The sequence below is a fragment of the Procambarus clarkii genome, chromosome 56 (assembly GCF_040958095.1).
Source record: "Procambarus clarkii isolate CNS0578487 chromosome 56, FALCON_Pclarkii_2.0, whole genome shotgun sequence".
Classification (NCBI taxonomy): Eukaryota; Metazoa; Arthropoda; class Malacostraca; order Decapoda; family Cambaridae; genus Procambarus; species Procambarus clarkii.
In genome coordinates this window covers 11,216,712-11,230,624 of record NC_091205.1, presented here as the reverse complement: position 1 = coordinate 11,230,624, position 13,913 = coordinate 11,216,712, and the positions used below count along the sequence as shown (strand labels likewise).

The 13,913-nt window shown below is 46.1% G+C and overlaps 1 protein-coding gene across 1 annotated transcript in view; it reads left to right on the top strand.

The window, feature by feature from the left end:
* Positions 1–13,913, top strand: part of LOC123770920 (transient receptor potential cation channel subfamily M member-like 2) — a 317,900-nt gene that overhangs the window by 26,789 nt on the left and 277,198 nt on the right. The window contains exon 4 of the mRNA XM_069306032.1: positions 6,162–6,352. Within this exon, the coding sequence (XP_069162133.1) occupies positions 6,162–6,352 (191 nt within the window). The remainder of the gene's footprint in view (positions 1–6,161; positions 6,353–13,913) is intronic.

Below are 13,913 nucleotides of genomic sequence, written 5' to 3'. Positions count from 1 at the left end.
TGGTCGACGGTTAGCTGGCAGTAGGAAGATGAAAGTATATGGGTTATTGTCGGAGAGTGACATGCCCGTATGTACTGTCCAGCTAAGGTCGGAATATGTGTCGGCGGAGGTGATGTTGGGAGTGTGCCCCGACATTCCTGTTCCAGGAGTCCAAGTGATCCTAGGGAATGACTTGTGCGGGACAAAGGTGTTGACAAGAGTCATGGCGGAGACTGTGCCAGAGGAGTGCCCAGAAGGCCTCGGCACGGGTGGGACACCTGAGAGTGTGAACCTGACTGACATCCGAGGAGATGAGTCAGGAGACCGCCAAGCCATTGAGTACCCTGTCTCGGTAGTGATGAAGACAGAGGTGGCCGACGAGGAAGACACTGGAGAAGGTGAGACAGTGTCGATTCAGCCAGTGGAAGATATTGATGTAGATATAGCATGGCTGTTTGATGAAGGTCCAGCCCAGGAAAATGAAGTCTTGGTGAGGTCAAAAGTGAGGATGACCCAGCCGAAGAAGAATCATGTGAAGAGAGCGGACCTGAGTAGAGCCCAGACTGCTGAAATTAAGAGTCGGAAGGTGAATGCAACTGTGCTGAGTAGGAATGAGGAAAGATGTGGACATACAGAGGACGAGAGTAGAGCGTCAAGTGGTCCACGAGCACAGAGGCATAGGGATAGTGGAGTTAAGTTGTTTGAGATGTCAAGAGTTGACATGTTTCACAGACAACGTGGAGGAGAGATAGTGAAGAAGAGTAATAACCGAGAAAATGAAAGGAGAAGAGACAGTATGTGTGGAGAGATGCTTACGAGCACTTTGGGAGAGGCAAAGCGACATGTATGGTCGAGTGCTGTTGGATGTAGTATAGTGCCCGAAGAAACTTTTAGGGAACGAAGAAGAGTCGAAGGAGAAGAAATGGAGTTGTATAGAGGTGAAAAGTGTGGGAAGAGGATGATGATACAAGCATGGATGAATAGAAGAAAGCCGAGGACTCGATGGAAGTCAAACAGGACGATGTCTTGGATAAATGAGGAGACGAAAGGGAGAATCGTCGGTGAAGACGAGGGAGTGAAGTATGATGACAGGAGGCGAAAGTATAATGGCAGTAGATGGAAGTATGAAGACGACAGAGGAGGTACAGACAGTAGATGTCTGACTCTGGACGAGAAGAGAAGAAGACGAGGAAACGGAGGGTGGAGACAGTAAGTAGAGTGGACCGATGGAGTGCAGGCGTCCAAGGAGGACAGCCTAGCTTTGAGGTGTCAGAGAGGTCAAATCGTTTGTGAGAAGATCATGTTTCTGGCACGTGGTGTGCCAGATGTTGCAAGGTGCAACGAATTAATTGTAGACTCCTAAGAGAGTATATGGGGTGAAGAACGAGACAGTGTGGTCGCGGATGTATTATCCCGAGCTTTGCCACTGGAATAACTCTCAAAAATAAGGGGAGGGGAGTGTTATGATCTCAGCCTGCAGGAGAAACGAGTCTCCCTTCTTGAGAGTTATTCAGCAAGCCTGACCTAACTAGAAGGTCTAGCAAAATTTGAGGTGATAACCCATATGAAAAATGGCTGGTTGGATATGTAAAACAATTTGAGATTATGGGCAATGAAGTAAGGAAATAGATAAATGACTGGCTAGGAGATGTGGACATTTTGCTGGAGGCGTGAGGCTCGCTTCCGGAGGACCTTGACCTCACTTGAGTGCCAGACATCGCAGGGGGAAGCCGCGCTCCGTTGAGCTCCCGCCAGAAGGGAACCCCTAGTGATATATCTCGAAGAGAAGAGAAGTGTGCGGACGTACCAGCTGTGGAATCGAGCTGGGAACGTTGTGGTCTCAAGTCCTGGTCGACGAGCAGATATTAAATCGCCCAGAAGCATTATTGTGTGCTGTGTGGAGCGCCCTGACCAGACGCCATCAGAGGGAAAGCGCCCTCGACCAATTAATCTGTGGTAAGCACGATATACGCCAGTTCATAGTGATTGCTTGTAGTTTGGTCGTGTGCCCAGCGACAGTAGCGATGTTTATTTATAAGTTAGACATGTTTTAATAAGGCAGAAAGCCTGAAATGGGAGAGTGGAGAGGGAGGAACACGGAGCGACGTCCACCCCCTCTGAGCGCTGGCGGACGACTGAGGGAGCCTGGCTCCGGATGGAGGAAGACCCTCCCAGCGAGTGAGGACCGCCGCCAGGCGAGGTGGAGTATGGACCCGCCCAAAACGGGGGAGTCCACTCTCACTGTATGTAGAGGACAGATAGAGGTTTGAGGCAAGCATATTGTGTGGTTATTTTTGTTTATGTGTTAAAGGGGAACATTTTATTGGAACGTCGATGGGTTGCAGGTTTGTCTTTGGGGAAGAAGTTGCTGAGAACTTCGAAGCCAGCAGATGATGTAGCTGATGAGACTCCAAGGTAGTGGAGCAGAGGACCTGGAGCTGTGAGGAGAAGCAGCAGTGAAGAGGAGTGTCACGTGCTTCTGTAGAGGTGGTGTAGCAGCCAAGAGAGCTGTGGAAGAACATAACAGAAGGGTGAAGCACCGTAGTTGCACAAGGAAACTTCATGATAGCAGCCTGGAGGAGCTGCAGAGGATCCTGGTAGTGAAGCCCGGAAGAACCTAAGGATATTAGGGTTGTGAACTTCCAGAGGTGGAAGGGGAAGTTCTGGTGGATTACTTGTAGGGAGTTGATAGTGTTTGGTTGTCAGTAGCGTGCAAGACGCAGTGAGAGGTGAGTGACTCTTGGCATTCTTATGTCAAGGAGTGTTTTATACTGAAGTTTAGAGTTACAGTCGTAGGCTGGATTACCTACGGATGTATGCGTTCCAGGACTGACAGTGATTGATGGATCATTGTTGTGTATCAATGAACATTTATACTGATATATGTGATTGCATTCAAATGCTGATTTTCTATATATATATTATCTTGCTGATGGTGCAACAGTGTATGTAGACTTGACCAACTTGAGGAGGTTAATGGTATCAGGTGGCGAACCAGGAGATAGGATACCACTTGATAAGCTGATAATAGAGTTCTGATGGTATTGGAGTGCAACCTGATTGTGATATTATAGAGTATAGGATTCATTATTATTATATGTGTGTATGTATCGTGTATGTGCTTTGTCCAGTAAATGTGTCACAATTTGCTGGTGTTTGCCCTTGTCCTAGTGAGGCTTCCCAGGAGGTAGTAAAGAAGGGGAGAGAAAGAACCAAGAACCACTGCTGTGGACAGGGTAGGAGGTAATACTAGTAAGTCATAGGGGATTGAGGAGATCATATCTCATAAGGAGAGAGTGGGGAGTCACAGCGGCTCGAGTGGGTGTGTGCACGTGACAACGAGGCTAAGTGTTGGAGCCGCATCCCCTAAACGTGTGACGTTGAGCCCCTCTCCGAGAGCCAGAAGCGCCAAGGGTGATCTCCTAGTATAAGCACTCTGCCGAGTCGTGGGTTGGGTTGTCCATAGAGAAGGATCAACGACGACAACACCAACCAACCCACAGTCTATAATATCCCCTAATTGTGTTTGCGGGGGTTGAGCTCTGGCTCTTTGGTCCCGCCTCTCAACTGTCAATCAACTGGTGTACAGATTCCTGAGCCTACTGGGCTCTATCATATCTACAATTGAAACTGTATATGGAGTCAGCCTCCACCACATCACTTCCTAATGCATTCCACCTGTTAACTACTCTGACACTGAAAAATTTCTTTCTAATGTCCCTGTGGCTCATTTTGGTGCTCAATTTCCACCTGTGTCCCCTTGTTCGCGTACCACCCGTGTTAAACAGTTTATCTTTTGTTAAAACCCGTGTTAAACAGATAACAGTTTAACCGTTAACAGTGTGTAGTGTATTGGTTGTAGGTGTAGTGTGTGTGGTCTAAGGTTTGTATGTGTAGTGTGTGTAGTGTATGATTTGTAGGTGTAGTGTGTGTGGTGTATGGCCTGTAGGTGTAGTGTGTGTGGTGTATGGCCTGTAGGTGTAGTGTGTATGGTGTATGGCCTGTAGGTGTAGTGTGTGTGGTGTATGGCCTGTAGGTGTAGTGTGTGTGGTGTATGGCCTGTAGGTGTAGTGTGTGTGGTGTATGGCCTGTAGGTGTAGTGTGTGTGGTGTATGGCCTGTAGGTGTAGTGTGTGTGGTGTATGGCCTGTAGGTGTAGTGTGTGTGGTGTATGGCCTGTAGGTGTAGTGTTTGTGGTGTATGGTTTGTACATGTAGTGTGTGTTTTGTATTGTCTATATGTGTAGTTTATGTGGTGTACAGCACACATGTTTTCGTGTTTGGGTGGATTTGCATGTGTGAATTGTGTACTCACTTTGTTTTACTCACCTAGTTGTACTCAAATAGGTGTGTTTGTGCAAATGGAGCTTCGGCTCTTTCGTCCCGCCTTTCAACTGTCAATCAATTAGTAGACAGATTCTAAAGCCTATTTGGCTCTATCATATCTACCTTTGAAACTGTGTATGGAGTCTGCTTCCAGCGCATCACTTCCTGATGCATTCCATCTGTTTACAACTATGACACTGAAAAAGATCCTTCTTGTTTCTCTGTGACTCATTCGGGTATTCGTCTTCCACCTGTGTCCCCTTGTGGGTGTACCACTTGCGTCCCCTTGTGCGAGGACGTGTTAAATAATCTGTCCTTATTTGCTCAGTGAACTCCCCTGAGAATTTTTTATATGTTGATTATGTCTCCCCGAACTCTTCTATTTTCCAGTGACGTGAGGTTCAATTCACGAAGCTATTTACTTTACTATTCGTTAACGTTAATTCACTATTTCTATTTACTTTTTATGCCAAACGGACAGAGCTGCTAATTCTTGGCCCCATCCACTCTTACTGTCAGGTGTCTAATATACTGACTCCCGACCGTAGAGTATTTTTTCCTATTAATTTTCTTCTGTTTGCTTCCATATTGTACATATTGATCAATGGGAAAATGCTCTTCTTGATTTCCATATCCCATAATTGTGGTATGAGTCTTTCTTTAGTTACTTTGAGTTTGTACATTACAAAGTCCATCGCGCCCTGTGCTGATTTTCTCTGAGTTGTCTTTCTCAAACAATCCGCTCCAGGACTTTGTTGTCCCCAACTTACCTCTTTCCCTGGTCTTCATTATCACTATATATCTGAAGACTAAATCATAGTAATTACTACTTCTTAGTGGCATTTAATGGTCAATATTTTCTATGCCCTCTCATTGTGTGTGAAGACCAGGTCAAGCCAAGCAGGTTGGCCACCACTTATTGTTTCTTTCCTGATATGTTGCACTAGGAAGTTCCTCCCTCCCACTATATCACTTTGGCCATGTTTGAAGGCTTCCATTACTAGATGTTTGCTCTCACTTGATGGGCTGTCTGCTGCGTCTTGAGGGACATTTATGCATACTTTGTTTGTAATTGCTTTTTCTTGCCTGAGAACCATGCCTACTCCTCCTCATTTCTTTCTTTCTTTGAGGTCATCTTCTTATTAGAGAGTTTGTCATCATTAATGTACAGGTCTTAATAGTCTTCATATAGTCCTGTCCTGTGGGTGTGTAATTTTCACTTATGTGATGGTTTCAGGTTAGATTTGTGTGAAATGGTAGGTGGAGTGAGAGGTAAGATTTATGACATGAGAGAGAGAGAGAGCAGGGGGGTGGATGTCCATGGGACAGTGGACTGGAGTGTGGAGTCTGGTGTAGTGGAACGTGTAACACATGATATCTGGGATTGGCAAATAGTTGTTTGGAACGGAAAGGAATGTATCAGGAGAAAATGCCGAACCATTAAGAGTGTATAAAATTTTGAAGGGATCGGATAAAAATTTGGAATGGGGTGGGGAGAAGGAATGGTGCCAAACCACTTGGAAGGGCGGTGATTGAACACCGACCTGCATGATACGAGACCGTCGTTCTACCGTCCACCCCAAGTGGTTGGGCATCATTCCTTCTTCCCCTCCCCATCACAAATCCTTATCCTAATTCCTTCCAAGTACTATATAGTTGTAACGGCTTGGCGATTTCTCCAGATAGTTCCCCCTTTCGTTCCATACAACTACTTTCCACCTCCAGACATCAAGTGCCACACATCCCGCCTCCAGACCCTACACTCCAGTCCACTGTCCATGGACATCCAAACCCCCCCACCACCCCTGCTCTCTCCAATATCATAACTCCTACTATCCACTGTGTGGCGTCCCCACAGGAGCGAGGGAGCCAGCGCCGTACATAAGGATGGCGGCCGACACCCCCATGAAGAGCGTGCTGACGCTGCTCTCCGACTACTGGAAGGTTCTGGACCCCAAGCCCGAGCTGGTCATCTCCGTCGTCGGAGACGCCAGGAGCCTCCAGCTAGACGGCAGGAAGAAGGAGACCTTCACCTCAGGACTCATAAAGGTCAGTCAGGGGCTTTCTTTCCCTGTAATCAAGTTTAGTTGTTTTAAGGTTTGTTGTCGCATTATTAATCTGAGTTTTTCCTCGTATTAGTCCTCTCGTATAGAGAGGACAAAGTTTTCTTATGACATGTCGATGGTTCCAGCATTTCTCTCAAACTTTATAATCCTAACTGAGTCTGTGTCCTTGAACTGTGTCTAGACTGTGTCTGTGTCCTTAAACTGTCTCTGGACAGTGTCTGTGTTCCTAAGCCATGTCTCCAGAATGTGTCTGTGTTCCTAAACCGTGTCTCTGCACAGGGTCTGTGACTCTAAATTGTGCATCTAGAGAGTATCTGTGACTGTAACTCTAGCTGTAACCTGCAGATAGGGTAAAGACCACCTCTGAGAGCAATTCTAAAGTGTCGTGAGGCTGAACCCCGGTTCATTTCGAACACAGCGATTACACAACACATAACACCTTGCCTCAGCAACCGTTACTACCACCTATACTCCTACACACACCAGACCCTTGAGGCGTACCACTCGGTTTGTACTGGAACACAACGAGTGAACATATGGAAGGTATTTAAAGGCCGTCGGGTTTTGTCATTTAATTACAAAGAATAGACTCTGACAAATAATTACATATTAACATACTCTATTAGGTCAATACACTTCCAATACCCATAGACCACTTGACCTCCGCGATCACCACACACACTCGTAACTTCCGCCTAAGTCCCTAATACGGAATGATTACTACAACGCTCCACACCCGGTTAGTCTTTCATTCAATACTCACATACTGCAGATTTAACTTGGTCACTAAGATCACATCAGGTTCTCGCATAGCTGTCTGCTACACTTAGCTGCTGCCACAACGGAGACCTCGGAGGACTTGCCAGTTCCACTCCCACAACAAGACTGCCTCCAGTCAGCCATGGCCTCAAACATTTCACCCCCCCCTCTCAAGGAAGGTATAATCCGATTAACCTTATCCCTAGAGCGGTAACCTTGATCCTAGAAGCCTGACGAGAATAATTCCTCTTTCCAGGAATTATTAATTTGGCTAAACAGCTTCGGTCTTAATCCATTGACCTTTCTTAGATATGTGATCCATAGTCTGTCTACTTACATGTACTTCCAATCATCATTCGTTAAGTGTTGTAGTAATGATCCTCTAGCTAATAATTCCTACTAACTTGTGGATTACAACACCACTCCCCTCCTTAAACACGCATATGTCCCCATATGCATCATTGCAAGGGTTCCATTAGTGCAAGGACCTGGAGGATGCACCCACCATATGTGTACAACTAAGAAATCATCCAATAAGTTCATTATACACACGATGAAATAAATTAAAATTTTCCCCGACATGACTCACAACACTTCTCCAACATATACATTTTATTCACATCATATCACAGGTTAAATAGTCTGTAATAATTTTTCCCATCTCCAACAATGCACATATACCTAAACTGCTGACATATAATTACATACAAACATAAACATAAAATTACATTGACCAGAATGCTGGCACTTAAACAGAAATGACACTAGTCATAAATATATACACAAGACATATATATCTAAGGTTCTTCATCCTTAGCAACAAGTTAATAAAAATTTAACATCTTGCCCTGTACTGTTGACATAAGGGCTTACAATGATCACAAAATGTTTCACTGGCCTCCTCCACAATTGGCAGCAACACTTCTCTTGTCTTCGTGTCCCATGGTTGCTAGGTCATAGATCCTCCATGACCCAGACAAAACCCAGGCTGTCCAGCCTGGTGAATGTTGTCAATGTCCCATCGTTGCTCTGAGCTAACGTGATCCTGGCCTCCAGAGCAACGGAGATTCCTACCCCAGGGTCATGTTCCCTCGGGTCGGTGCTGACGTCTCGTTCCAGGGCACCAATCCCAGAACGCTGTAGATACCTCACAGCTCTCTGGTCATCCTTCCTTGCTGTCCTCACCACAGCTGTAGCACATTACTCTCGGCCCATCCGCCCAGAGTGTGTCCACCTGTATTCACACCTTCCCGACCGCTGTACCTACAAAATATTCCCTCGGAGCCCCCTGGCTCGATCCCATTATTACATGACACCCCTTCGGCTCCTTACTCTCTCCCCGTATATAGCCTGAGCGCAGCTGCAAAACCATTGCAGCTGGCCCTTATCCCTGCTTTGATGTCAGGGGGCGAATTTCGCCTATAACGTCACGTTGGCTTCACTTCCTTCCCCCCTTTTTTTTCTAGAATTACTGAGTGTAGCCTCATAGCTTCCCTTCTACTCTACCTGAAGCTCTGTGACATGATCCCGGGGGACCTTCTCAAGCCTAACACTCAGTAATGGTGCCGATGAGGTAATATACAGTAAATACATACACATACATTATCACAATAAATACCTCATTAAAATAATTTCACAACTAATGTCACTAAAGCATCATACTGCCACTGGCTCGCCTCTAGCGAGATTCCTGTAACAACTTAATTAATGAGAGATTAGTATATGTACTTGGCTCGTCCACTGCAACCACCAACACCTGAAATTTGAAATTCTACCTTATAATCTTATCCATAAGACTTACCCACTCCGACTTAATTAATGAAAATTTTAATGAAAATAATGAATTTTTATTAGTCGTTTATGAGTCTTGCTAGATATATCGACTTGGCTCGCCTACTGCAGCCACCAACTCCTGCAATTATCCACATTTCATCTTATCCATAAGACTTACCCACTCCGACTTAATTAATGAAAATTTTAATGAAAATAATGAATTTTTATTAGTCTTTTATGAGTTTTGCTAGATATATCGACTTGGCTCGCCTACTGCAGCCACCAACTCCTGCAATTATCCACATTTCATCTTATCCATAAGACTTACCCACTCCGACACACCATTACCACTGGTCATCCCAACCACTGATGACCTCAATATAACGCCACACATCCCTACAACCACTTCCTGCGTTCTAACGCACCGACCTTGCTACGCCAATACTCACCTTACCGACCACTACCTGGCGCCCCTGCGCCACCATATATTTTTTTTTTTTTTTTTTTAGATATATACAAGAGTTGTTACATTCTTGTACAGCCACTAGTACGCGTAGCGTTTCGGGCAGGTCCCTCGAATACGATCCCCTGCCGCGAAGAATCGTTTTTTCATCCAAGTACACATTTTACTGTTGCGTTAAACAGAGGCTACAGTTAAGGAATTGCGCCCAGTAAATCCTCCCCGGCCAGGATACGAACCCATGACATAGCGCTCGCGGAACGCCAGGCGAGTGTCTTACCACTACACCACGGAGACTGTACTTACCTGTACCTGACTGACTTATATACTCCACAACACCACACTCCATACCAGGCGTCCAAACGCCACTACACTACACCACCCAATGGCGTTCCCAACGCCCTCAACACAACACCCGGCGTCCCCCACGCCCTCAACACAACACACGGCGTCCCCAACACAACACACGGCGTCCCCAACGCCCTCAACACAAAACCCGGCGTCCAAACGCCCTCAACACAACACCCGGCGTCCCCAACGCCATCAACACAACACACGGCGTCCCCAACGCCCTCAACACAACACACGGCGTCCCCAACGCCCTCAACACAACACACGGCGTCCCCAACGCCCTCAACACAACACACGGCGTCCCCAACGCCCTCAACACAACACACGGCGTCCCCAACGCCCTCAACACAACACACAGCGTCCCCCAACACCATTACCACCACAGGCATATGCCTTGCGCCAGAGCGCATCAAAACACCACGAGACATCACCACCAATCAGTAACCAGACGCCACACACACTCCCTTTTCTCTCGTAATCCGTTAATTACCTGACCAACACTCGTCAGGCATAATTTCTTGTGTAGTGGCCACCCGCCACACTCTACCACCTGCGTTAACATACTTCAACGCTAATGTCTACAATACACCCGGTGTTACAACAACCAGTTATGCTACACATGCTACACCTTGGCGCTACAATGCCAACAATTTTTTTTTTTTTTTTGAGATATATACAAGAGTTGTTACATTCTTGTACAGCCACTAGTACGCGTAGCGTTTCGGGCAAGTCCTTAATCCTATAGTCCCTGGAATACGATCCCCTGCCGCGAAGAATCGTTTTTTCATCCAAGTACACATTTTACTGTTGCGTTAAACAGAGGCTACAGTTAAGGAATTGCGCCCAGTAAATCCTCCCCGGCCAGGATACGAACCCATGACATAGCGCTCGCGGAACGCCAGGCGAGTGTCTTACCACTACACCACGGTGCCTGCCAATGTCATGCACTATACTACATCCATAATATCAACAGTCAAAACATGCACATTTCACTACAGTAAATACTATGCATTACGCTGGCGTTTAATAAGCCACTACACATGCATTACACTACTCACCCTCGTCCTTCCGCCAATATACAATCATGCACTACGCTCGGCGTACAAACACCAATACACATGCACTGCGTCGCCACCTCCCAACGTCACACACCCTCACCAACGGGACACGCTCCCTGTGTCCCAAGGTAACACTCTCCATAATGCTACCTGCACCCATTAAAAATCTCCATGGCCCTCTCCAGGGTACACTAGACGGCGAACCCCAGACGGCAAATTACGCGTCACTCGCTATGCCAAGGCGTCCATAATTCACTGCGTCTATTTTCTGTATCTACGTCTGACAACGCCGGAAATCGCTCAAATCTTTACGTAATATTTAATAATATTTAAAATATTCGATCTACACTTTACATGATATTTAATTGACTTCAAATTACGTAGATTTCACGCTTGATTTGTCCTTAGCAACGGTTTCTCACTATTACCACCATACCGACGATATAAAACAAACTCCATGGTGCGGCTCGCTTGGCCCACCCATCGCTTGGCCTGCACATGGCCGCACATGGCCCACGCTGGCCCACATTCACCCGCGCTAGTTTACCTCGCCACTCTGTATAATCCGCACTACGAACACTGTATAATCCGCACTACGAACACTGTATAATCCGCACTACGAACACTGTATAATCCGCACTACGAACACTGTATAATCCGCACTACGAACACTGTATAATCCGCACTACGAACACTATATAATCCGCACTACGAACACTGTATAATCCGCACTACGAACACTGTATAATCCGCACTACGAACACTGCACTTGTTTTGGATCCCGATGCTTCAGTGGTCCAGACTTGCCTCTTAGCCGTCTCTCGTTGCGGGAATCTGGAAAAAAAGAAATAAACCCCACATGTGCCCCACAATGGTCTAGTCCCTTTAATTAACTAACTCCTCTGCCCTGGTCTCACCTGACCCTTCTTTCCCCCGTCTACTAACCCCCATTCTCACCACAACCCGACGTCTACCATTTCCCGAACATTCCCTCACCAACTAAACCAGAACCACACTTCCTTCATCTCGCAGTGTTCCAAAACCTGTTTGCGCTGCCACCAAATATGTCTTCTACCAATTCCCTAACATTCCCTCACCAACTAAACCAGAACCACACTTCCTTCATCTCTCAATGTGTTCCAAAACCTGTTTGCGCTGCCACCAAATATGTCGTGTACCAATTCCCTAACATTCCCTCACAAACCAAACAAAGAACACTAAGAGGGGACAGATGGAAAGTCTTTGAAGGCCGTCGGGTTTTGTCATTTAATTACAAAGAATAGACTTACATATTAACATACTCTATTAGGTCAATACACTTCCAATACCCATAGACCACTTGACCTCCGCGATCACCACCGACACTCATAACTTCCGCCTAAGTCCCTAATACAGAATGATTACTACAACGCTCCACACCCGGTTAGTCTTTCATTCAATACTCACATACTGCAGACTTAACTTCGTCACTAAGATCACATCAGGTTCTCGCATAGCTGTCTGCTACACTTCGCTGCTGCCACAACGGAGACCTCGGAGGACTTGCCAGTTCCACTCCCACAACAAGACTGCCTCCAGTCAGCCATGGCCTCAAATATTTCACCCCGCCTCTCAAGGAAGGTATAATCCGATTAACCTTATCCCTAGAGCGGTAACCTTGATCCTAGAAGCCTGACGAAGAATAATTCCTCTTTCCAGGAATTATTAATTTGGCTAAACAGCTTTGGTCTTAATCCATTGACCTTTCTTAGATATGTGATCCATAGTCTGTCTACTTACATGTACTTCCAATCATCATTCGTTAAGTGTTGTAGTAATGATCCTCTAGCTAATAATTCCTACTAACTTGGAATTATTATTAATGTGGATTACAACAAAAGTGCTTGGTTAGACGTATGGACGTGTCAATCTTTGCAAAGAGTGCCCAGTAAACAAGCATCTTTTGTTAGAGGCAAGACGCCTTCGATAGGTTCACCTAGCAGAAAATGGGTACCCGGGAGTTAGGAAACTGTTGTGGGTTGAATTTTACGGATAGGTCAGACGTTGGTCTAAAGGAATAAGCCCAACAGGATTTGAGTCACTTGCATTTGTAAACAAACGTAGACACGACACACACACAAACACACACACATTCCGACACACACACACACACACACACACACACACACACACACACACACACACACACACACACACACACACACACACACACACACACACACACACACACACACACACACACACACACACACACACACACACACACACACCCACACACACACACACACACAGGCTGGCAAAGACTCAGCCTAAATTGCTGCATAGCCATATCAGGAGAAAAACAACAGTAGAGGAACAGGTTATGAAATTAAGGATAGGGGCAGAAGGATTCACTACAAACGACAAGGAAACGTGTGAGGAACTGAATAAGAAATTCCAGGAGGTCTTCACCTTAGAGCAAGAAGAAATTCCAGAGATAAGAGAGGGAATAGTTAACCAGAAACCACTGGAAGAGTTTGAGATTACCAGCGGGGAAGTAAGGAAGTGCTTACTAGAGTTGGATGTGACAAAGGCTATAGGCCCAGATGGAATCTCCCTTTCGATACTAAAGGAAGGAGCAGAAGAACTGTGCCTGCCACTCTCCATAGTGTATACCAAATCACTAGCAACAGGGGAAGTGCCAGAAATTTGGAAAGAAGCTAACGTAGTCCCGATATACAAGAAAGGGGATGCCCAGGAGGCACTTACCTACAGGCCAGTGTCCCTAACTTGCATACCATGGAAGCTGATGGAGAAGATTGAGCAAATAAAGCTAGTGGGACATCTGGAGTGGAGGAACTTTGTAACACAGCATCAACATGGGTTCAGGAATGGCAGGTCCTGCCTCACAGGGTTACTTGAATTCTACGACCAGGCAACAAAAATCAGGCAAGAAAGAGAAGGGTGGGCAGACTGCATATTTTTGGATTGCCAAAAAGCCTTTGATACAGTACCACACAAGAGGTTAGTGAAAAAGCTATTATGCAGGCTGGAGTGAAAGGGAAGGTACTCCATTGGATAAAGGAGTACAACAGGAGACAACGAGTCAGTGTGAGGGGTGAGGTCTCAGATTGGAGAGACGTTACAAGTGGAGTCCCGCAGGG